At 48.2% G+C, this 24,673-nt stretch overlaps 1 protein-coding gene across 1 annotated transcript in view; it reads right to left on the reverse strand.

Moving 5' to 3' along the window:
- NR6A1 (nuclear receptor subfamily 6 group A member 1) overlaps positions 1 to 24,673 on the reverse strand; it is a 73,800-nt gene that overhangs the window by 36,771 nt on the left and 12,356 nt on the right. The window contains 1 exon segment of the mRNA XM_068656465.1: positions 23,274 to 23,333. Within this exon segment, the coding sequence (XP_068512566.1) occupies positions 23,274 to 23,333 (60 nt within the window).

Below are 24,673 nucleotides of genomic sequence, written 5' to 3' on the forward strand. Positions count from 1 at the left end.
CACCCCAGCCAGAGCCCAGGCTAACGCACTGAGCTGCCCACCGATCACCTAGCCAAAGCTTTGACAACGTGAGGAAATTCGTTCTCCCTTCCTAAGCCCGGCCCGGCGCACCTCCTGCCTGCCCCGTTTCCTACCCAGCCAGTCCCTGCAGAACGGCTCTGCAGCCACTGCAGATGCATGCGGAGTTCTGACAGCACCTCCAGGCTTTTTTTATATATATATATCTATAGGTGAAGCATCTGTATGTCCCCTGTTCTGAAATTTTGTGCTGGAACTCTAACGAGCCAAAAACCTCTTCAATGGGAAATGTCACAAGCAGAGGATTATGACTTCAGCTACAGAATAAGCAGCAGGAGCAGATGGAACTCTTCAGAAACAATGATTCCATTTTCATGCAAATTTCCTTAGTAGTTAAAAAAAGACGAAGAAGAAAAAAACCACCAAGATATCAGAATGGCTTCTAAATGGAAGGTTTTTGAATGATGCAAAAAGCAAAGGGCTGGTAGCTCGCCATGATCCCGAGCATTTCTGCAGCAGCTAGGAAAAAAAAATAACAACAAACGTGACAAACTAAAAACAGATTCTGCACCTCCTCAGAGCCGTGATAAGAGAAATGGAAAATAGAGAGAAAGTATATTTTAGTTTTTATGATTTCCAACATCATCATACGCTCTGATAATGCACACTTCAGAGCTAATTCTCCTGCTCTTTAAGAGCACAGCCTTCAGTCATGAAGCAGCATGACAAAAATTCTTTATCCACTTGATGACTACAGAAGGTGACAGCCACCGAGAAAAAGACAGCCACAGGGACACTGTCAGAGTGCTAACCTGCAGCGCTCCTCTCTTTGAGCACAAGTGCTCCCCTGATTACAGGAATACAGACATGCATTTTTCATAGCTGAAATGTGGAAACTGAGCCAATTCTTTTGTTATTAATACTGGCAGCATACCCTAAAAAACAAATACACGCACAGTTAGCAGAACCCGTTCCTGGCTCTTCCACTGACTCGTTATTTAGTTTTGGTCTTTTTCCTTTATATTTTCCTCTTGTTTACTTCTCAAGTGAGCAGGCTCAAGCTACTCCCTGACTGTCAGACACGAGAACTGACTGCACAGCACCCAGCGCAGCGGCACGGTCCCACGGTCTGTGCACAGAACACATTTTAATGGCAGTGCTTCGGATGGCTGATGTAATTCCCCTTGTGAAGGCTGCTTTTCTCCTAACTGAGGTTTTAAAGGAGAGAGGAAACTCTCCTTTAAATGCACACATGCACGGAGAGGCAAGAAGGAAACCCAGGGCTCTGTGTCGGGGATTCACCGGGACAAGCCCCACGGCCCCGCACAGCGCCTGGATTCCAGCAGTGGCAGCCCCAGCAGCCTGCCCTGCCCTGCCCTGCCGGCTGTTGGCCATTCCTCCAGTTTTCAGCCCCAAACCCGAGGCCTTCCCGGTGTGGGCTTCCCCTAGGCTGCTCCTAGGACTCTGTAGTGACTCTTTGTCAATTTCTATCAGTTTTAGCAAACAATTGCTATCTCCCTCAGTTTCATGCTGACGTTTTTATTTTTTTCCCTCCTTTTTCATGCACAGGAGGTATCAAGTTAGCCCTAAATACAACTGTTAGCAGGACTAAAGTAGAGGCCTCTGACCGTGTGGTCAATACCAAGAGTATTTCTGCTTTAATCCCGTTCTACCCACACTTCTGCCTTTCATCATGCCACTGGCCAAATCTTTCCCCTTTGAATTTGCTCTCCAATCAATCTATTCCCTTCCTCATTGATGCAGACGGATGTAAGTATTGACAGCTACCAGAAGGACCGAGCACACACAAAATAACTCATAAAATGGGCTCAGCAAGGTTTCTTTCCAAGCTTTTGCCCGCTTGCTTCTTAGCAGACGGATGAACGAGTAGAAACATTTTCCTTGGTTAATCCCTCTTTGACCCAAATTAACTTTTGTCCAAACTACTTTCTTAGATAGTTTGATTTACAGTCGTTTGATTTACAGACTGAACGGGACCATGGACACGTTTCGATGACCCCAGAAGAGGAACAGAGGTGGAGAGGGGTCAGAAGGTTTGATCTGATCAAACTTACAGAAGAATTCCTCCTTCCCCCATTTTGTCACAGCCTTTCTCCAGGACTGGACGTGCCAAAAAGCCTCGCAAACACCAGGGGGAAGCACAAGGAGCCCCTGCGCTGCCTCTCTGTTGTTGGCTCAGATCTCCTCTGTGCTCTTTTTGACTCGGGTAAATTTTCTGCACAGAACATACCCCGAAGTTGACTACAGCATTTTAACGTGGTCTAAGGGTTGAAAACTGGGTCAACCCCCAGCTCCTCCTCCCAGCCCCGTTGTCGGTGACAGGGTCCTTCAGGCCCCGCTCCTGCCGCCAGGAGCAGCGTGTCAGGACGCCCTCGGATGCGGTGCCCTTGCCTGGAGAGCTTTTCTTCCACGACCGCTCCAGCAGCAGCTTCCCCCTGGGGAGTGATGTTTTCCATAAATTCAGTGAAACACGGTTCTAATTCTGTAATCACGATGTATATCCAATGAACAGGACCTCGTGTTTTGATAATGAGAGCAATATAATTAGGGCAAGCCTCAAAATATTCAAGCAACGTAACCAGGTGGAGATCACCTCTGATATGGGAGACACAAAGGGGTATCTGGAGACTGGGATGCGATTCCATTTACACACAGTGCCGAAGTACTTTCTTTTTCTAGACCCTTACATTTCATGTTTGGGGTCTTTTATGTCATTGCTACAATATTCCATGAAAAGATTTCACTATTTGGACACGACACGAGGCCTGGGAAGTACAGTGTCCATGCACAGGAGGCTGTCAAAGCTCCTAGCGTGCAGCAGCCATTTGGGTGGCTTGCAAAGTCCGTTCTACCCTCAAAGACACTCCTGCGGTCTCATTTTTAACTTTTCATAAATAGGTTCAAAGACACTGCCTTCTTTTCGGCCTGTGTGACCCACAGCTGACCACTCGGGCGCCCATGCAGCTCTTAGCAGCAGGACGGAGGAGTGGCAAAGTGCCTCAGCAAGTGAGAGAGAATGGCTGGAGACAGAGGGGAAGCTGTCTGGGAACCGGAGAAGTTACCAGAATGATTTTTGTGGGCAGAACGGACAGCAGATAGCAGCTATCGCCTTCACACTCAGGAACAAGAGGTGGGAGCCTCTTCACCCCCATCAGTGGCAGCTGCACAGCGCTGATAGGAGCTGGGGTCATGGCTGGAGCTCCATCCTGGCCTTTTTTTTTTCAGTTTGCCTCCTGCTCGATGACTGCCATGTAACTGTCATTTGTTTTTTCATCTCATTTCCCATTTGTGCATCTACCCAGCCCTCAAGGGGGATTCGGTGGGAACTGACAGAGGAATGCTGACAGGGACCTCTCGCCACCCACACCCCTGTCGCAGGAGGGACCCCTGATGCTGGCATCGCGACACGACCCAAAACGCTCCCCAGACCCCCGTGCTGGGGGACCCCCCAGGGCACAGACCGTGTTCCCGTGGCAGCTCCCTTGGGGTCGGTGTTTTAATAAAATGATGGGGTGTGAGGTGAGGGGAGCTGCCCGCAGCCACCTGCCCTCCAGCAGCTCACACGCGGCCCCGCGGGGCCTGGGGGCTGCCAAAGCCCCGAGAGGAGCCCCCGGCCCTGCGGGAGCCCTGCCCGGCCCCCAGCCCTGCGAGGCGCAGCACCGGGGCAGGGAGGCGGCCCCGGGGTGCCGGGGAATCGAACCGGGGGGGGCATTTAGTGCTCCTGGGGCGGCCTCCCCCGGGGTGCGGCACCCACCGGGCGGGGGCACGGCCCCGGCACCGCCGTTCTGGGGGGGAGCCCGGCGGGACGGGGGGCGCGGGGCCGGGCGGGGCCCTCATTCCCAGGCCGGAGGGGCCCGGGGCACGGCTGGGGGCGGCCGGGGGGCGAAGCCCGAACCCCCGCGGGTCCCCCCGGGGGGCTGGGGGCCGCACGGGACCGGTGGGGGACTCTGACTCCGCGGGCGGGGGGGGCGGCGACGGCGCTGCCGGAGCCCCGGGGGCGCCCCCAGCCCCCCGCCGCCATCCCCCCCCCCCCTCCCCGCCGCCCAGACACCCAAACAGCGCCGCGCCGGGCGGGGCGGGGCGGGGCGGGGCGGGGCTGGGGGAGGCCCCGCCCCGTCTGCGGCCCCGGGCCAATGGGCGCGGGCTCAGGGCGCGCGTGACGGCGGCGCTGCTGTCCGTCAGCGGGCGCTATAAGGGCCCGGCGGGGCGGCGCGCGCGGGGCTGCGGGGCGCCGGGAGCCGAGCGGGGACGCGCCCGGCCCCGCTGCTCTGCGTGCGCGCTCCCGCGGCGCTGACAAACCCCGGGCGCGGCACCGACACCGGCGCTGCCGGCGGCGCGCGCGCGCGCGGCCGGGCCCCTGCTCCGCTCCCGGCTGGGCGGCGGCGGCGGCGGGGGGGGAGCGGAGCGGAGCGGGACGCGGCGCCTCCCGGGCGCGGGGCCGGGACAAAGCCCGCGGGGCCCCGCCGCGCCCCCAGCAGCGCCCCCAGCAGCGCGGGACGGCGCCGCCAGGTAAGGGCCGGCACCGGCACCGGCGCGGGGCCGCTCGGCGGGGCGCGGCCCGGGACGCGGAGCCCGTCCCGGCGGGAGGCTGCCCGCCGGTGCCGTTCCCGCACGTGCTCCTTTGTTCTCGGCGAAGGAGCTGCCCGCGGCCGGGCGGCCACAAAGGTCCCCGGCGCCGCCGGGCAGCGCGGCCGGGCCGGGGGGAGCCGAGGGGCCGGGGGAATTGGGGGGGGGGAGGAGGGACCCGGCCCCGGCCCCACCGGGAGGCGGCGGCGGCGGCGGGGGGCGGCGGCGGGCGGGGACAAAGGCGGCGGCCCCGCGGGGAGCGCAGGGCAGGGCAGGGCGCCCGCCGACACCGGCTTTGTGCGCGCCGCCGGCACGGGCAGCAACAGTTGGGGCGGGGGGCACGGCCCGGCACGGCTCGGGGGGCCCGGTACAGCCCCGGGGGCCGCCCCGTGCCTCGGCTGCTCGCAGCACCGGGGGCTCCGCGGGGGCTGTGCGGGAGGCTCGGGGCCGCCAAACTTTTCCCGGCGGGTCCGGGGCCGTGCGGCGGGCGGAGAAAGTTGCCGAGCGGGCGCCTCGCCCCGCTGCTCGCGGCCGGGAACCGGGGGGCGGCGGGGCCCGAAGTTGCAGCCGGGAGCGGCGTCAAAACGCCTTAAACCCCCCCCTGCTCCCTGCAGCCCCCCGGCTCGGGAAGCGGCGGAGGCTCCGTGCCGAGCAGGGGCTGTCGGAGGGAGCCCATTCATATCTCTGACTACCTGGATTTGAATAGAAACCAGACAGCAATTCTTTGCTGCCAGCCACTATTCGCCCCGCCGGACAATAGAGATTTGTTAGCACACAGGCACAAGCCGGGGGACACAAAGCTGAAGGCAGCGGTGCCGGGGGGCTGCAGTGCACAGGAAATTACGGCTTTTGATGCACTATTGGCAGGTCTGGCGTTACGGAGAGGCAACACGGCCGTGCCATGTTTAAGAGCTCCTTCCTGCCATTTTTAAGCACCTAGAATGTCATAAAAGCTTTGTGGTCACGGCCCATCAAATCACCAGTCCGTCCGGTTACTTTGCAGCGCCGGTGCTGCCCCGTGGGCTGGCAGGCAGGAGCGTGGCCGAGCTGGAGGTCTGAATTCACGGGGGGGGGCGGGAAGGAATTTTGATGCCAGAAAGCCTCGGTGTTTATAAACAGCGCAGATCCGTTACCCAGACAGCTGATGTCTAGCCTGAGATGTGCTGCCTCATGTTAATGGCAGCTGGAAGGGGCTGGAGCTGGAGCGCTGGCTCCGTCCTAAAGGTACAGCAAGTTCACCGCATGCCTCACCCCATCAGGCGTGTAGGAGGATGCTGTTCAGTCGGGTCAGCCTGGCAAATACCACAATAAATAAGAAAAACAAAATACTTAGTGTCTCGTACTTCCTATTTCCCCTATTCCCCCCACCCCCCAGTCTTTCAGACTTTAAAAAAAAAAAAAAAAACTCCTCAGAGACTGGGCTTTAATCCTCTGACTGGAGCCAATGAGCAGAAATTATAAAGATTAGAAAGCCAACCAGCAGGTCCTATTAGATGAGGAGCCTGCCCCTAACTGTACGCCGAGGGGGGAGGTAGGTTCAGCCCTTACCAGGAGGCTGGGGCTGCTCCTCCTCAGCTTCCATAAATCTTCGTACCCATGAACATCACCCAACACCCATTCCAACTGGATATTACAGCTTTCCACCTTCTCAGGCATACAGATGCAGGTCTCCGTCCCAGTATTTAAGAGGAGCCAGCAGATCTCTGCCTGTACGGCCACGAGCACAGCAGAAATCCCTTAGCTCTCTCCTTTGCCCAGGGAAGAGGCCGAACAGAACTGTAATAAATCGCAGCGGGGAGATGTACACCTCTGCTCCGAGCTGCGCCATCACCAAATAGAGAAAATGGGCTCCGCTCTTTGCTGCTCTTAAGCGTGCTTTACCAATGCAATCCTTGGGACCACAGCAAGACAGGGAAGGGTGCTGAAGCAAGGGAAGCAAAAGCAAGGCCCTGTTCCATGGCACCTGGGGGAGCTGGGTGGGGACCCCTGGCCGTGCTGATGCGCCCTGCGTCAGCCCAGCAGGCAGACAAGGCTGTGCCTCCGGTGCTCCTTCTGGCAATATAGGGGAACAAAAAGCCTGGGTGGCTGAAATACTACACAACTTTTGAAAAACGTGAAGTCCTCTTACTGTAATGCCAGTAAAATTGAGGTAAAATATCCCTGTATGTGCAGGGCCAGCTTGTAGCACCTTGAGTTGCTGTTTCAGGACATTAGAAATACAAATAGGAATGTAAATACTTTGCACAGGAATCAGTTCTGTCTGCATAATTATACAATTTCCTTGAATTCTCTTCCTGATGCAGTACAATGGCTTGGGTGTTTTACTTCTCAGTTAAACTTGGGTGATAAGAATCAGGGTAGATTACAATCAAGCTATTTTAATTTTCTTCATCATGTTACTTACAAACCCAGAAAGACCTATCAAAAAGAAGCCTCTTACTGAAAACAGCCCAGATGATTTCTATTCTAAGTTAAGGATATGGATGCATCTACCAACAAAGCACGTTTAGATTAAATACCATCGTATTCTTAAATTATAGTAACCTTTCCATTGCCTCTGTGACTGCTAATACTGGTTATTCATCAGTAGGCTGATTTTAAAACATTCAGAAAAAAAAAAGTTAAAGTCTCTTGAATTGCTTCCTAAAAAGAAAATAAGCTTAAAGTTCTGTTCTGCCCTGACAATTAGGTGTCTCAGTTTGAATACCTGTTGGGCATTTCACTTGGAGTGGAAACCATACTGTTAGAGGTTGGCAGAAAGCGTTCCTGCCTAATCAAAACAGGCATAAAAAGAAGGTCCAGGCATGCCCTCCTGGCTGTGAGCATCTGTAAACTCATCTGGGACATCAGAATAATCCCTGACACGCACATAAAGAAAGGCTGCTGAGAGCTGTTGAAGATCTTGTTTGGTCAGGTTGTTCTCAGCTACACACGAGTACGGGGAAACTGAAAAGTCAGTGCTCCCAACTCCACTTACAGCTATTCCAGTATAAAGTTTATGAAGACTCAAAAAAAAAAAGAAGAAACCTTTTAACTACTAACAGGCTTTGAAGTTGCAGCAGTTGCAAAATACCCAAGTGTATATAATCTGAGGATTTATTAATATATAATACTGCATTACAGGGTTAGCTGCCAATAAAAATGTACCAGGTATGCCCAAATTTAGCAATATACTTGGCAATTTAACGAACGTGGAATCTTAAGAATTTCATTTTATCTCAGTAATAGCCAGCAGATGCTACCATCGTTTCAGGCCCATACTATTGATTAATGTCACGCAAGATTCAAACAAAAAACGCGGAAGACAACAATCAGGTATTTTCATATTACAGATGAAATAACGGCATCCTTTCCCCATAAGCAGCAGCACTGAGGTGTAGATTAGTAAAAGCACTTTTTAAACAGACTTCAATCACTCTTAGTTTCCCTGTAGTGCATGGAAAGTTTGGACCATCCCCAACTGCCCCGACCCCGTAATGCAAGGAGGGACCTTAGCTTAGTACCATCGCCACGAGTTTTCAGTCTCAGCTCTCTTACAGTCACATCAATTTGGTTTTGCAACAGCAAATGACTCAGATCTGTGGTCAACCTGTGTTCTGCACACAAACTCCCGGCTGTCTGAGATGAGATGCCAAAATGCAGTCGAGGACAGGAGCAGTTTGGGGGTGGGTTGCTGAAATGAAGGGGCCTGGAGCTGCCCGCGGTGCACCCGCACACCTCCCCGGAGGGTGCTGCCGTCAGCACAAGGCACCCCTGCCCTGAGCAGCAGCAGGCATCGTCTGTGCTTCCTGCCACAGCTCCGGCACGAAGCACGTCGGGAGCAACGCCGTCATCTGCCAGGTGCATGCCCCTAACACAGCTAGTGACATGCAGCAAACCATGGGTCACCAATACAAAACCTTCTGTGGTGTATTTACCGATTCTTAGTTGGTTACCTAAAGGAACTTAACATTTTCTTGGAAAATACCTTGCCATGCCCACTTAAGGCTTTATTACTTAGATTCTTCTGGGCTTACTGGCGGGCCATACATTTATCAGCACACGTCTCTGTGTTCTCACACGTAGGAAGCCTGTAAGTGTGGCATTGTCTGCAGCAGGCCCTAAAGTCAGATCTCATGAACAAAAAGGCCAACGGGGCAGCCCAGTCCCAGACACGGTCCCCCAGCAGTCACAGACAGCGGGGCGAGGTGTTGGGAAGGGCTGTGCTCAGGCTGCTGGCGGTGGAGCCCCACGTTCAGATTTTTAAGATACCAACCTGGTTGCAGATAAGACTCGCAGTACAAGGATAGATTCCAGGTATAAAAGAATGCGTTCAGGTTTGCCATATATTTTTTTCTGCCGAAGATTTAAATATCATGTGGCTTTAGCTTTCTTTCTGTTCACTGAATATCAAGGTCAATTAGGAATGATGTCTGGCTAGTACTCTCAGAGCAGATTAGACAGTTGCATCAAAAACTAGGACCATGTATAGGTCATCTGTTACTGTGACCTAGATTTCTGAGAATCTGTTCAATTTGTTTTATTGAAAATGTAGTACTGTCTCAGTTCTGTTTCTCATAGTAAACCTTCCTATAAGAGCAGAAAATAGCTTTATTAGATACTTACAGACATTGCTTACTACTTCTGCTAATACACAAAGAAAATCAAATCCGTGCAGCAGACCTGTGTCTGTCATCCATTTAATTTTAAAATAACTTAAGGTTCTGAACGGCTTATGCCTTATAATCTAAAGCATTTGGTCCACATGCCAAATACTAAGCAAGCTGAAATACATAATAGCTTAGCTTCAGCTTTGTTTGCCCTACTTAATAATTTTTTCCTTCAGTACCCAGTGGATAGACGCAGTGTTTCAGCATTACACTCTGAAAATGAAGAACATGCTGAAGTATTTGAGTCGAGCGAGGCTGTTCCAGCTGTATCATCTCTCTGAGCGGTGGTTTGTGTCGCTCAGCCTGAGAACAGAAGCAGCCTTCCCCCCAGAAACCTGCAGTTCCGTGTTTGAGCAGGAGGGTCTCGCTGTCTGAGTTTTGATACCCTTGCAGTACGTCCACCTATGCTCTGTGCTGTCATTTGGAAACCCCCGAGTGTTCCAAACAGCCGTCTGCCTTTATGACAGGTTTCCTCTCTTCTCACAGCTCTTAATTGTCCCAGTTAGAAGGCAATTACTGAAACACAGATGCAAACACACCCGGTTGTCAGTGAAAGTACATGGAAGAGGGACGGAGAGAAGGTATATTTTAAAGTATTAGAAACTGTTTTCTAAATACCAATGAATTGAGTGTAAAAGGGAAACTAAAAATAACGCTGCGATTGTTGAATCCCCAACTCGAAGAGCAGTACACTAAACAAATTCCAGAACCATCATCTGCAGTCTGTGGCTCATTACTGTGCTTTGGTAACTGTGCCATGAAACAGTTCTGTTCTTATCACACCCCAGGAGAAAGGTAGGTAATAGAATTAAACAACTATAGAAAAGAGCACGGAAAAATAAAACAAAGCCAGCAGATTAAGACTCACGGATTAAAACCGCCAGCACGTTACTCCTTCATAAATTGTGCTCCGTAAATCCACTCCAGTCTTTCCAAAATTCTGAAGTTGGTTCTACCGAGTCATCTGAATTTTATGCTACTTCCATATTCAAACTTTTATGTGCATCTCAGCACACTGGGACCAATTTATTTTATAGGGAAGATAAAAACGAGTAGTACTTGGGTGACATTATCCAAAGATCATTCTTCTAAATGAAGATGAGTACATTTTCTCCTTTGTGTTTCACAGAATGGCTACATTTAAATAGGTTAAGTCTACAATTCTGAAAAGAACGGCCGAGTCCTGCTCACCTGGATGGCATACCCATCATCATCTGATACTTAAAGCACACAAAAGCAAAGAAATTAAATACCTGAGGGGGGCAAGTCTTCCTTCCAGCAGGATACGTGCCAGGTCACCAGATGTAAGGGAGTGTCTTCCCACCCACCCCCAAATTATACTCAGTTGTTCTACAAGAGCCTTTGAAGAGGCTTCTATTTTAAATGTTAACACCTGCAGCACAGTTACAGAGGCACGGCTGGTCTGAGGCTGAGCAGCACACCCAAGCAGTGGAAGAAGAGCATCGCGGACAGCGGGTGGCTGGCTGACCGCACCGCTGCCTTAGGCACCGTCTCCAATTCCAGCATCAGCTGAAGGAGATGCTGGAACAGGAGCAGTAAACTAGTGCCAAATTGCAAGAACCAGGCAGGTGAGGGTCATTTACAGATTGTAAAGAGGCTCAGTTATGAAGTTCGTAAGCTTTCAACAACTGTGAAGCCATGCATGGTCCCGCAGCGTGGCACCCAGTGCTGGGCACGCCAAAGCAATGAATGCCCGGGGCCGCTGCGGCTGTCTGCTGCACCCGGCTCAGGGCAAGAACAAAGGCACTGGCTTTTACAGTTGTCAACGTGTGTTTTAGATGTTTCCTTTTCTTTTTCCTCTCGTGTGGCAGTGGAGAAGTGAGAAATGGACACTGAAGCAGTGTAAAGCAGTAAAGACACTACAGAAAGGAATCCTTGGTCTCAAACTGCGCCCTGCGGCAGTTCTCCATCTTTTCTTCCTTTCTGAGAACTGAACTGAAAGGGCCCACAATCCCTGCAGGCAGAGGTTCTTAGGGAAGAGAAGTATTATTGGCCAATAACTGACCAGCAGTCAGGCACGCTACCAGGATTTGCATCTTTCAAAACAGCAAGTCTGAGTGGAACTGCATCCTGGATCCCAGACGGGCCAGTCTGAATCAAGAGAGAAATTAATTTGCTTCCTTCACCCATCAGCTTTTCTAGCAGTAACAGTGTACCCAACGTAAGAGTACTTCAGAATCTTCTCTAAAAACAGAAAATCAAGTTAGAGATCTCAAGGGTACATACCATGCTGTAGTATTACAATACCTCATTAGATAAGAGAAGGCTGTCCTTGTGTGAGGCATCCGGTGGCTGAAGTTCCCTAGAGTCAATGCTGTGGCTGCACGCTGTAGTTTAGATCATTCATAAACAAGCTTGAAATAATTTTGTATGGAAACCTGAACAAGGAGCAGTGAAACTGAGAAGTTCACTCACTGTGAGTTAGAGCAGGCACAGGATCTGCTAACGGTGGTTTTATTTCCTGATGGCATGAGGAGCACTGCACTGAAACCTCATGGTACCTGCTGAGGCTAAACTAAAGCACAACTGGGAATTAGCCTAAACTGGGAGGCTTAACCTAAAGCACAACTGGGAATCCAGCATCCTGGAGTTCAGTGAGATCACGGCACCTGTTCAGCTCCTGAGGCAGACATTAAGAGAACGCCACATTTCCAGCTAAAGCAGACATTGCCAAGCTGTAAGAATAGGCTGGGAGGATCTTTACGTACATTCCTGCAGCTCATCATGCTGTCATTTACTTTGCCGTAGTTATTTAGGGCTATTAGAAGTAAAATCGTTATTGTACTAAATGTATCTTGAAATGGAGTCCTGAAAGATGGCAAAATAAAATTGACTCAGAGGTGCCGTGCTGTCTAAACTGAATCAAAACCTGTGAAATTTGGAGGTGTTTTTGTTGAGAACTGCAAACCTAGAATTGTATCAGCTGAGAACTGCTGGTTTATATAGCTGAAAAATAGAAACTAATTATTTTCAAAGGACAAACTATCAATGAATCAGAAAGAGACATGATTATGAAAAGCAAATCCTTCATTTGATCCCTCTCCATCCATACTGCTTCCCAAGCGGATAATCTAAGGTTCATCCAGCTAGAATTGTTAATATTCCAACAGAGTAAGTGAAATATGAAAGTCCCAATTAGCATATGAAAAAATCTGCATTTCTATATTTTTAAGTATGATCAGTGTGTGAACACAGGGACATTGCAACAGCCACAACGTGGCTCGTGTTGCAGGAAGACACCTCTGCGGTGTCCCTACCTAGGAACAGACCTTCCGTTGCAGGGATCACATTTAATACAGTCTTTCAAGATTAAACCATATAAACAAAACAAAATCTTTAAATTTCTCTGGGCATTTCTTCACTACCTTGAATTGAAACACAGGCTGATTCCTTGTAAGACACAGATCTCACTGCAGACACCGCGTTCAGGAAGAGCTCACACAAAGCAGACTTCGCAGCATGCACTGGCTCATCAAAAACAAAAGATGTATCAAAGAGAGTCCTGTTCTTTGCAGTTAACATTATAATCTCCAGCTACCCTTATTTTTTTCTGAAGCGTATGATCTATCTCAGTTTGACTGTTGAGATGTGTGTTAGGACAGAACACATTTTCTGCCCTCCCTACTGCCACCACCAAGCCTGGCCAAGTCCAGCCGTTTCCCATCGGAAAGCAAGAGGTCAGTTCTCCACAACAGCAGTAGCTTTTGCTAACAACTGTCGTACTGACAACTGGGCCAGCAGATTCTAAAAATATCAAAAGGAAGAAACCAATCTCAGGCTCGCTGCTTGCACTGGTAGCAGACTCGAGTGGTTGTAATTACAATCATCGCTCTCCTTCCTGAACCCAGTCACAGGAACTGCGCCTAAATTCACGAGTGGGAAATCTTCCTGATCTTCAGCACAGGTCAGTCAGTAAGAGCATTCAGCAGAGCAGTGTCTTCTGAGGAAGTACTTATCTTAAATTCACCACCACCACTAGAACAACGTCCTAGGTTTAGTGCAGCGCAGGACAAATATTTCAGTGATGAAGAATCACTAGCATGTTGATAAACCAACAGAGACAGGGTTGTTTATATCTACAGAAGCTGCTTACCCAGCACTGGATGTGTCGGAGCACAGCACAATGGCAGGAGTTCATTTTTAATAGAGAAGAATCTCAGGAATCCTAACAATGAATCTAATATTGACAGTAATCTTCATGGCAACAAATGTTCTCTTAAAAGATGTGGGATAAGATAAGAGTTCACAGGGACGCTGGACAGTTCACAAAAACTCATTCACTGCTACTGAATGCACAGAAACCAAGAAACAGTGGGGGAGCTGAAAAACATCTGGAAGACGAGAGATGATTTGTAGGACACGGGCAAGTTTCTCCTGCTTGTATCCTTAACCCAGCCTCAAGGGTCTGCATTTCCCCTGCAAAACCAGATACACCACGAACCTGGAGCCAGTGCTGCTGTGCTCTAATTGGCTCATTTGTGCAGGTAAAGATATTAACAGAGAGGACAGAATTCCCTACCCTTCACCATTTTGCTTCAGAGAGCTTTATTCTACTTTTAATCTTCATGGGCATCCACTCAGGACCTCAGTGTCTGCGTATTTCCCCTTTCAGATTTGGTAGGTTATCTTCAACAGGCAGCTGCACTTCCAGATAATCAAATACCTTTCCTGGCTGAAGGAGTAGCTTTGCTCCATGAATAACCAAAGCACCTATTTTGGGGGATTTTGTTGCTGTTTTCTCTGAACATGTCCCCTTGAGGTGCTGCTTAGATCCCCAGCTCCCAACCAGGACCAAACGGTGCAGACCTGCACCATTGGAGCAGCAGGGCATAGGGCTTGCCTGCAACAACCCATATAAACAAGAGCAGCTCTTCTCAATAGGGCACAGAAGAGTTTTTAAATGCTCCTAGTGACAGACAGTCCATCTGGACCACTGGCAACAGCTGGAGCAGTCTCCTTCTTAGAGCTGGAAGCTGCAGATTGGAAGCACGCTCTCCTGTGCTCGCAGAGATGCCTCGCTTACACGATGCTGAAGGACCCTTTATAGGTGAGCTTGTGCTCGCCGTATGCACACTACTGGGTTAATCAAGTTGATCCTGACCCTAAGCTAAACAGAGGCTGCCAAGTCTCTTGATTTTCTAATTTGCTCTCCACTTAGCTTTTCAGAAACCTCTCCAGCTTAGTGATCTCTCTAGCCTAGCCTTTAGCAGACCAGGACTGCATCGCTTGGTCAAGTTCCCACTTGGAATTACACCGAGACCTCGCTCTTTGTCATTTTTCAGTCCTTTCAACATTCGGCACAGCAAATTTATATCACACCCGTCTAAGATGTCACATGGCATTACGTCAAACACCTTCCAAAAGTCTGCGGTTGTGCTGCATCCACCAGCAAGGCTGTCGATGCACAGTTACATCAAAATAACCTAAGCCCCCCCAGATCACTGGAAACGGGCATTAGTCGCACTTCTCTCTGGTCCCAGAAGAGCTGTGTTTGTTTGCTGTGGGATCAGCACCGTAACGTTATGTTCTATATGCTAAGAGGGCAAAGGGAACAGGCGGGTAGCTTTGTCCCCTGATTGCACATATCACAAGACTTGTCAAGTAGTAATCCAGCGAGCTTTTGGGCAGGTAGGAGAAATAACACCGCGCAGTGCTAATTGCAGAAGGCTGCTGATGCTGAAGTGTTTGGCAGTGGCATTGCTACTGAAACACGTTCCCAAATCCCAGTGAAATAGCAATAACTAAAAACACTGCCAGTGATTGCATCCTTATCTGCCCCCCTTTCACTAAGCTGTATTTGCATGCTTACACCGAAGTAATTTACCTCTACAAACACACGTTTATAGGACAATTCAAGTTGGTTACAGGACAAAGCAAACACGCTTGTGCAGGGCTTTTCCACAAGTGCTTCAGTCGGGCGCTGGCACCGCATCGCAAAGCTCAGCCTCGCTCATCCCACGCCTGGGGGCACCTCGTGAGCAGCCCCAGCAGAGGGGACATTGTGGAGAAGTGGAGCTGCTTTCCTACCATGTGCATACTGGAAACGGATTCAGCTGCACTTAGGGCAGTGCTGCTAGACTCTAAATAAAAGCGTTGCTGTGAGGAACTGGTAGAAGGATTGGGTTAGGGTGTAAGAATTGCTCAGGCACCACAAATACACAGAATACCAGAGTCATCCACAGAACTAAATCTCGTCACCGGACTTTACACAATTAACCTGTATCAGGATGTGTATGCACATTTTGAGGAGAATTTTCTCCATACAAAAACCAGGTTCAAAGAGAAGCCGTGTGCTCTGCGTGCAGCACTTTCAGTGCCAAGTTGTGCCCTGGCAGTGCTCTGCCCCGAGCCCGTTCCATCGGTGAGCCCTGCCATGGTTCCGCACATCAGGCACTTGCAGACCCCTGGCTACCAGCTGACTGCTGCTATCACCTAGGGAAGGCATCAGGTCCGCACGGAGCTTTTCCCACTTCTGGGGCACATCCAGGGGTGGGGATTCTCTCGCACCCTGCTGCTTCTCAGCATGTTCCCGGACAGATTCCCCTCCGAGGCACTGCCCTCACCAGGTCTGCAGGAACCCACCCCTGAGGGCCGTTCCCCAGCTGCCTGGTTTCAGCTGAAGCTGGTGAAGGATTCAAGAAGGTGTTGTTGAAGAGCCATGTTCACCTTCTGTAAAAGCATGGCTTAGGGGCAGGGAAGTGTCCATTTGTTTTTATTTTTTTACACTCCCCAATTTACAAGAGAGATTTGTAACACTGCATAAAAAAGTAATAGAAATAGAGATGGCAGCTGTCAAATACGGGCTGGTGTCAGCACTCGGTAGCAAAAATGTCTGAAAGGAACATGGGTTCAAGATTCAGTGCAGATAAAGAAGCTTCCAAACTTCTGAGGTTTGCCAGACTGGCACAAAATACAACCACAACAGCATCTCAACAATTCTGCTATGCTAATGCAAAAGAAATGTGCAAAAAATGTTGTGTGGTAGGCTCACACAACCCCTCGGCAGCAGCTTTGTGAGGCTGCCCTCTCTGCCCAGCTCAGCACGTGCTCTGCTCCCCAGTGACGAAGCTTTGGTTAAGCACGCAGGTGAGACACCTCAGTAGGGAAACAAAACGGGGAAGAAATGGCATGAAAAGTGACTCGGCCTGTTGTGTGATAGGATACAAGCAATCGTTCGAGCACCAGTAGGAGAAAGTGCCAGGACTACGTAGGACAGAGTCCGGCCCCCAGGCTGGTTGGTGCACGTTGCTGTCATTGTAGCAGGGTGACCCTCCGCGTGTGCTTACACAATGTACACACAGTGTTCGTACCCTCATACCCTCCGTATGGAAATGTAATACACCAGGAAAGGGAAAGACAAAAGAGAAAAGGTTTTTTTTGTGGTTTGGGGGAGAAATCCCCTACAAAAGGACGCTTGTAACAATTTCATTTGTCCATCCCAAGCCTGCAAACATTGCCCAGTTCCATTGTTTCTGAGGAATATTTTTTTTCATCTCAGAATCTGACCAAAAATCTAACAGATTGAGAGCTTTGAACTTTGCAAGAGGGAGGGAGCATGCAGCCAGAATACAGAAATAACACACACGCTTTGTGGCATTCAGAATAAAAATGATTTCCATTTCCAAAATGAGATGACGACAGTTACCGGGTAGAGGGTCAGTGGAGGTACAAGAGGAGGAAGACGTGAACTGAGGAAAAAGCCTCTCTGCAGTTTAATACATGCATGCAGTTCCATGCTCGGTTTGCACTTGGCTCCCCTGCTTTACGTTGTACCTACCAGCTGCGGTCAGCCGGGCTCAACACTTGAGGTCAATCACTGCTTGTTATTAATGCAAATGTTCTTTGTTCGTTCCACCAGCTCCCACTCCAAAAAGATTGCAGGAACAAGGTGAGACTAATTTTCAGAGAATTTCTTTAATTTCCAGGATCAGTTGATGTTTAATGGTACCGCTGAACTCAGTCCATTTACGTGCAGTCTCCAAACTATATTCTGTGAACAAGCTCATCTCTCAAAGATACAACTTACTCAGTATACAACAAATATTTAAGTTACATGTATCAGCTCGGGATATTCAGAGACATCACTGAGACTTCACAAGAGAAATCACTGAATTTAAAGTTCTGTAGACTAGCTTTTAAGTGAAATTATTCCTATAGGCTTTGCAGGCTCCAGTTCATCTACAGCAGCTATTTTAGGTACAGCAAGAGATTCCATTTTTAACAAACAAGCTGCAAGTAATTTCTTCTCAAACCGTGGAAGCCAGGTGGAAAAAGTGAAGGTAACTGAATGCAAGATAGAAATTTAAGGAGAATAAATCCATTTTTCCACTTTCCAGGAAGATAATCCAGTTCAGGCATTCTGACTGGTATGTTCTTAGGCAGACATTTACATACTCAGTTTAAAACTCACAGTTTAAGGAAAAAGCTGTTCCAGTAATGCTCTAGATCATATTAAAACTGATGTGAGAATCAGGCAGACTTTTGAGGCAGTTGTTCACTTTGGGTGGGATTTCCCAAGTCACCTAGCACCAGGCTGATGGACTGCCACCAAACGGGAGGAATCAGGCTCTGAACAGAGCCCAGCACGAGTCTCTGTGAGCCTGGTCAGAGCCTACAGACTCACCTGGGGCTGGGGAGACCCTTCCAGCTTTCAGCTGCCACAGACAACTGCAGATGGACCTGCAGGTTCGCTGCAGCACGTAGGAAGCAGCTCGGAATATCAGACAAGCAAGAAGCAGCAAGAGGTAGAAACGATTTTGTGCTGCCTGCCCATCACCAAGAGGAAAAACATCTTAGCGTGAAGTCAGTTCACCTGGAGTCGGGAGCAGTGTGCCCAGCGCCCACCTCACTCGAGCAGCTCAAGCTTTAAAAACCTTGGTGATGCTATTTAGTATGCACATCCACAGGAGGAAGGCTTTTCCACAGCTGTGGTTCAGATATACTCGACGCTGGTTTAAGAACCACGAAGTCAAGCTAGCATCGATAACAGCAGTGTTACACTTCTGCTATTCATTAGTCCGCATGGTTCCATTTCATAATTAAAATACTTGCAGTTTAAGACTTTACAATAAAGAATGTGCAGCCCTCAGCAGTGTTTCCACTGCTCGTCTATGGAAAACATATGCATGGAAAGTATGTACAGTGCATGTACACAGCCGCCTTTGGATAGCTTCAGTGAACATTCAACGCTGTCGGTGAGTTTGAGAACTAAAAAAAACCATCGACCGTTGACTGTACCTTGAGGTTTATCACAAACCCTCTCTTAAATGGAAAGCTTGAACCTTCGGAGTTTTTCACATATGGTTGCTATTAACAGGTCATGATTTAGATTATATTAAGAGCTAGAGGTTGAGTTTTTCCAGCTCTACTTCCCTACTTTCTCCAAAAATGAACTGGTAAAAAAAAAAATGGTTGTTTTCTATTTAACAGCAACAACAAACAAAAAGACTATGAGCTAGACCAGAATTTCTGCAAAAAAAATGAGTAATGGAAGGTTTTCTGTGGACAGCACAAGAGCAGTAATGTACACACGGCATATGGCATGCTTAAACAAGCCTGGGTATGGTGTATGTTCAGAACAGCAGAATATAGGCCAGATCAGGAGGAAAACCTCCTTTCCATTTGGACTGGCAACTTGAGCTCGTCTGGAAAAAGCTGTGGAATGTCAGTTCATTTGCTCATAGGAACCTGTGCTCAATTTCAGCAGCTGCTCACTGGGAACACTGGCCACGGACTGGATTCCTCCCAGCAAGGTCCAGCTGCTGCCACAACTCATGTTTGCCTGCTCGTGCAACGACAGCAAGAAACCAGCCGTGCTTCCCAAGGGAAGGCAAGGTGGATGCCCAGGCACCTCGGCCGTGTCCACCTGGTACCCTGCCTGCCCCAGCTGGCCCATCCCATGCAGGGCTCCAGCCCTTGTGGTACGGAGTCAGGAACGGTCTCGATCCCAAAAGCAATACGCCTGACAGCAAGAAGCTGTAGCCTAAGCGGAGTAACCAAGCAAAACCATGAAAAAGGAAATCCTGTATTTTTAATGCTGTTTCTAAAGTGAAGAATGTTTTTCCTACTCTTTTCCCTGTGTAAATGTCCTTCCCAGAAGCCTCCCAGATAGAAGAAGCCCTGCAATAGTCGTGTCCTGAGACCGGGATGGCTGCGACCCCGACCGTGCCCCGTGGCAGCACGGAGCTGCCCGCAGGAACTGCACCTAATGGCTGCACTCAACATTCATTGCTGTCGGTGGGTTTTCGTTTCTATCAACTCACTGATCAATGAATGCAAACTGCGGACCAGCTAGCTGAGAGACTGCCCGCTCCTCCTGCTCGGGGCTCGCTGGCAGGAGGGACGCAGGCTGCGTGCTGAAGCAGCTCTGAGTTCAGCTTCTCCTCCCCCTGGCACAGGGCAGGGCTGTGGGAGCTGTGGGACCGGCCGCTCACGCTCCTTCACGAGCACAGGCACACAGGGATGCTTTGCCACCTGACAGCCACTGCAAAGATAAAAGTGTTTTACAAAGCAGGAAATTCTGGATGAAATAAGCATCCCCTGTAGAAAGCAGATGTTATAACAGGGCACGAACACGGCTTTTCAAGGCTGTGTTTTTGTTCTAAATACAGGAAAACAATCCTGATCCCAGTTCAGGGCAGACTGACTTACTCCTCCCTGTCCCTTACCAGCTTCAATGGGAGCTGCGCCCATGCTGGACACTTTATAAAGATACAGAAAGCATCCTGGTTAAATGTGGAAGCCTTTTCATACAGGTCTGTACTGTCTACTGAAGCACATTAAAACAGTAACTCGTAATATTTATATTCTGCTGTGGTTTGTTTGTTGTTGGTTTGTTTGTTTTTTTAGAATTTTACTTGAGACGTAAACACTGAAAAGCAGGAATAAACCATTGGCATTTATCAGTGACTTCAAATATCTTTTTCACATGATACAAATTTGAACATTAAATGTAGCTACATATGTTAAAAAGTACTTTTTAAAAAAAGGCCCAAATGTACATAAGACAGCTAACAGACTAAGTAAGGAATGATCGAGAGAGCTATGTAAGGGAGCAGAAGGGAGAGAAAACTCAGCTGATCAACTGTTCTAATAAAAACAACACAACTCCTTGCTGCATTTGTAAATCTCAGTTTTCACTATCAGGAAAGCACAAGTCCATGCAGCGAGCTTCACCTGATTACAGGAAATGAGTCCTTCTGACAGAGACAACTATGGAACAACATCAAGTCCTAAAAAGCAATCAATGAGAGCTGACGGAATTGAGATTGCCCAGATGACAAGTGACAAGGATAAGAATGGGAGGGGGGCAGCAGCAAGTCACTGGTGATGGGGCAGCAGCAAGTCACAGCCCCCAAAATGCAGCACAGGGCATGACCAGAGGGGCAACAGTGAACGCTGCTTCGCCCAGCAGAAGCATCACAATTAAAAAAGTTTTACAATTAAAAAAGTTTGTCTTTTAGCAGAATGAGTAGACAGGAACAGCTTCGCTGAGTTCAACTGATGCACAAACTGAAGGCACCTCTGCAAAACACGGCTTTAGGAAAAGTCTCCCAGGTGTGGCACTGAAGGGCTCTGTTCAGTGCCAGTCACCTACACAGAGCTTTTCTACTGAAACCCTTGGCAAAAGTCAGTTTGGATCTAGAAAGTTCACTGCAGTAGTACAGAAGTGATCAGGCTGAAAACATGCCTGCGCAATTGCATAACCATGAGCTAGCCAAATGACTTGTTTTGATGCAGTTTGACATTTTGCCTTTGAAATTCCAAATTTTTCAGCATGTTTGGAAGACTTGCTGAAAACGTATGATCACACAATTTGTACTTTTTCCAGTGGCTTCTTAAACAATATAAAATAACACAAATGTTTTCTTGTAAACACCGAAATCTCACTTGACCTACTGGTTTTCCCCACATACATCTATATGAAAATACAAAATAAAGTCTTGCCAGATGTTCATCCTTACTGCAAAAAAAATGTGAAAATAATTCACTGCAATTACTCCAAGTAAGACATTTCAGGCAGAAAACTACAGAGTAAGTTTGCTAATGCATGAAAATCACAAGGTTTAAGCAGACGCTCCCCAGCTCAATGCTCCTAACGCACAAAGAAGCATAAGAACTCAGTTTGCTACTCCACTGTGAAAATCCGTAAGCCTTTTGCTTTAATCATGTTTTGTAATGAGACAGCAAAGAAAAAAAACTACTAGGGGAAAAACAGGTTACCCGACATACTCAGGATTTTTGAAAAATCATGCTTGGGAAGTTTGGGATGCTTCTGGCGCCAGCTGCTCGCGCCCTAGCAGGGGCCAGCAGCCTCACAGGCAGCAGGACCAGCTGCTGGGCGCGGGACAAAGCTGAGCACCAGCACCCCCAGTGCTGCCAGCACCTCAGACCGGACAGCTGGGGCTGCAGAGCTCTAGGGGCTGCCCCAGCAGGAATTGCCAGGGCTCATCTGTCAAGGCGCAGCGGCTCAGGCCCTGCTGCCCACCCGGCACCAGCGGCAGCGTGCCCGTGTCCCTGCTGCTGCGCTCAGCCTGCCCACCAGCACTGAAGGTGTGATCAAAAGACAGGAAGACGTGAAAAGAACTCCAGGAGCTCAGTTTATTTAATTAATCAACAGTTTATATAAATAACTTCATACGGAACAGAAGTTTGACAAGCGTTTTTCGGTTTAGCAAAGATAACAGCTGCAGCTAGACAAATTCAGACCAGCAATAATATACAAGTATTTAGGGGAAAAAAAAAAAAATCATTTGACTCATCTTAGTCAGCCTTTGCTTTCAGTATTTGGCAGATATATCCTGATATGAGAACACAGTGGAAAATTAAGTTTCAATACCTTTTACTGCATTCAGGCCCCTCATGCATTAACTGTAAGCTATGCCAGGCTACAAAGATTCAACAGAACATCAAACAATATTTTCATAAGCTATACACACATAGTTTATGAAAATAAATTATAAATGCATGTGAAATTTCTATATCAAAATGAACAACTAGAAGAAATCCTATCTAGATGAATATAAGTAGTCCTTAACACACAAATAACTGCACGTACATTTGCAACCCTGAGCCTACGTTACGTTCATTCCACAGGACTGTTCTCATTACAGAGGGAGGAAACATCTCCCCTTGCAGAGGAACCACAGTTCTCCAATAAAAGTAAGTGCCATGAGCACGGTAACAGAGGTGGAATGCCCAGTGCCCTGACTCTGGAAGAACTTAAGTAGTTCTGAGCATCTGAACGTTATTTTAAAGTGTCAGATAATAGTATGCCACACTTGAAAAATCCAGAGTGTTTCTAAAAATGACCAAAAAGTTGCTTTAAATGAGAAATTTGCACATACCTCATCCCTCTATTATGAATAGAATTGCATTGATTTCGGTCTGTAACAATTGCAAGTCCAACAAGGACTTGTTGCCATCTAGTGGATTATAACCAACAAAATCCATTTGATCCTTGGACACAGTAAATACCACTAGATGGAGTATTAAAAAAGAATTCTGCATTCACCTTATTTTAAGTGTCCAGCAGCCCAGATTTTTAGTCACAGAATGTTACAGGCCCAGAATTGCGCTGCAATGGAAGATTTTACCACCTGCTTTCAGTTTCATTAGGAATTCCCAGCTATAACATTTCTAAGTTTAATAGGGATACACTTCAGATGGATACTTTTAGGTCAATGTAATCTGCCAGCACCTCAGGTTCCTTTTGAATCATCGTATCACTAACATTCAGGCAACTACTTCACAGCTTTCACTGACCTATCTCTCATGGTAAAATCTTATGCAACCTACCTTGTGCTGGTGTAAACAGCGATGTGCAGACCTGGACCGTGCTACTTCTGTAACCAAATATCAGGTCCTCAGTTCTGTGAGTAAGCATTAGCTGTAAAACTTCTCAAAGTCTCTACAGTGAAGTATGAATTCATCTCTTTATATGATCTCAGAGTGAGAAATTCTACCTCATTGTATTTGGCAAGAAAACGAGGTACTTACTGCCCATGGAGTTCACAGGAAGGACAGGAGAAGAGGAACTCATCTGCTCCACATCTGTAGCTAATGAGAAAGTGAAAATGAGAAAATTGTGATGTGTGTTTTACCAAGTGCCTTAATAAGTTTTTAATCTTGAAAATGTACATTTAAATTAAACAGGTGTATCTTATCTATGGAAGTAGCTTTGAGAAGCAGTTTTTAACAGCACCACCCTTTTCCCTTTTACAATATTATCTCACATACCCATTACTTGCAGACTTGCTTTTCAAATTGCCATTCCAGCAAAACCACTGCAAGTTAGATAAGAACATGACTTCAGAACACTTCAGCGTGAAGAAATCCTAAATTCTGTCTGCTTTAAACCGTATGCAATGGCATCTTTTAAGTGGAGCATTACTGCAGATGAAAAGAGATGACAACTGTGTCCAGTGCTCCTTCAAAAGATTCCTGATAGGAAGACAGATTCCCTTCCAAAAGCACACAAATGCTGGCATTTGATCTGAAGCAGTACCAGAAGCAAGTATCTTTAAAGACAAAGACATTCCAAAAAGCTTTGTTTTATAACATCTGAAAAAAGAAACAGAACTATCCTGTGCCTGCAAAGAAATTAAAAAAAAAAAAAAAAGCGTGATCTGAACCAAGAGCCAGGTATTCTCTGCACTTTGCAAATGATCCAACTGCCCAGGATCCAAACCAAGAAAGTCATCTCCTAGTAATGGGGTCAGTTTTAATCTGAGATTAGGTAGCATGAAGAAGTGCTCTCTAGGGCTGGATCTCTCTCAAAAAAGACAACATTCATTCTTGTGCCATCACCACAAATGCCCAAGTTCAGCAAATCAGTCTCCCTCTCCATCATTTTTATGATGGTAGATCCCACAATTACATATAATTGTCATATTTAAGAGCCAGCAAACACAAGTTTACATTCCTCAGCCACAGAGCAGAGCCCCAGAAGCCCAGCTCAGCCCACAGCCAGGGTTTGCTGCCAGCCCAAATCAGGCCCTTCACATTCTTACAGCTCGGCACCGAGGGCTTCTGTTTACACGGAGCACTGCAAAGTTCTGCTCTAATTAGGCAAACCACAAATGAACGTAAACACTTGGGCAGACCATTGTCATGGAACACGAAGAGCACACACAGCTCTGTGCTTACAGAAATTAATCCCGCTATGTCTCCAGCCACACCTACCGAGCTCTTTGCTGAGCAGCCTTGGTCTTACTACACAAGTCCAACAGCTTCAGTTCAGCGTACCGACGGCCACTCACAACAAAAGTGGCAGGTTTAAACAGCCTGGGTTATGCCCATCTCATTTTCTGTTAACTGGAGACATTTACTGCCCAGAACTTCTACCAAACGTGCCCTTGTATGGCTGGGCTCTTCCTCGTGTTCCTCGCACCGCTGTC

This window comes from Anas acuta, chromosome 20 (genome assembly GCF_963932015.1).
Source record: "Anas acuta chromosome 20, bAnaAcu1.1, whole genome shotgun sequence".
NCBI classification, from domain to species: domain Eukaryota; kingdom Metazoa; phylum Chordata; class Aves; order Anseriformes; family Anatidae; genus Anas; species Anas acuta.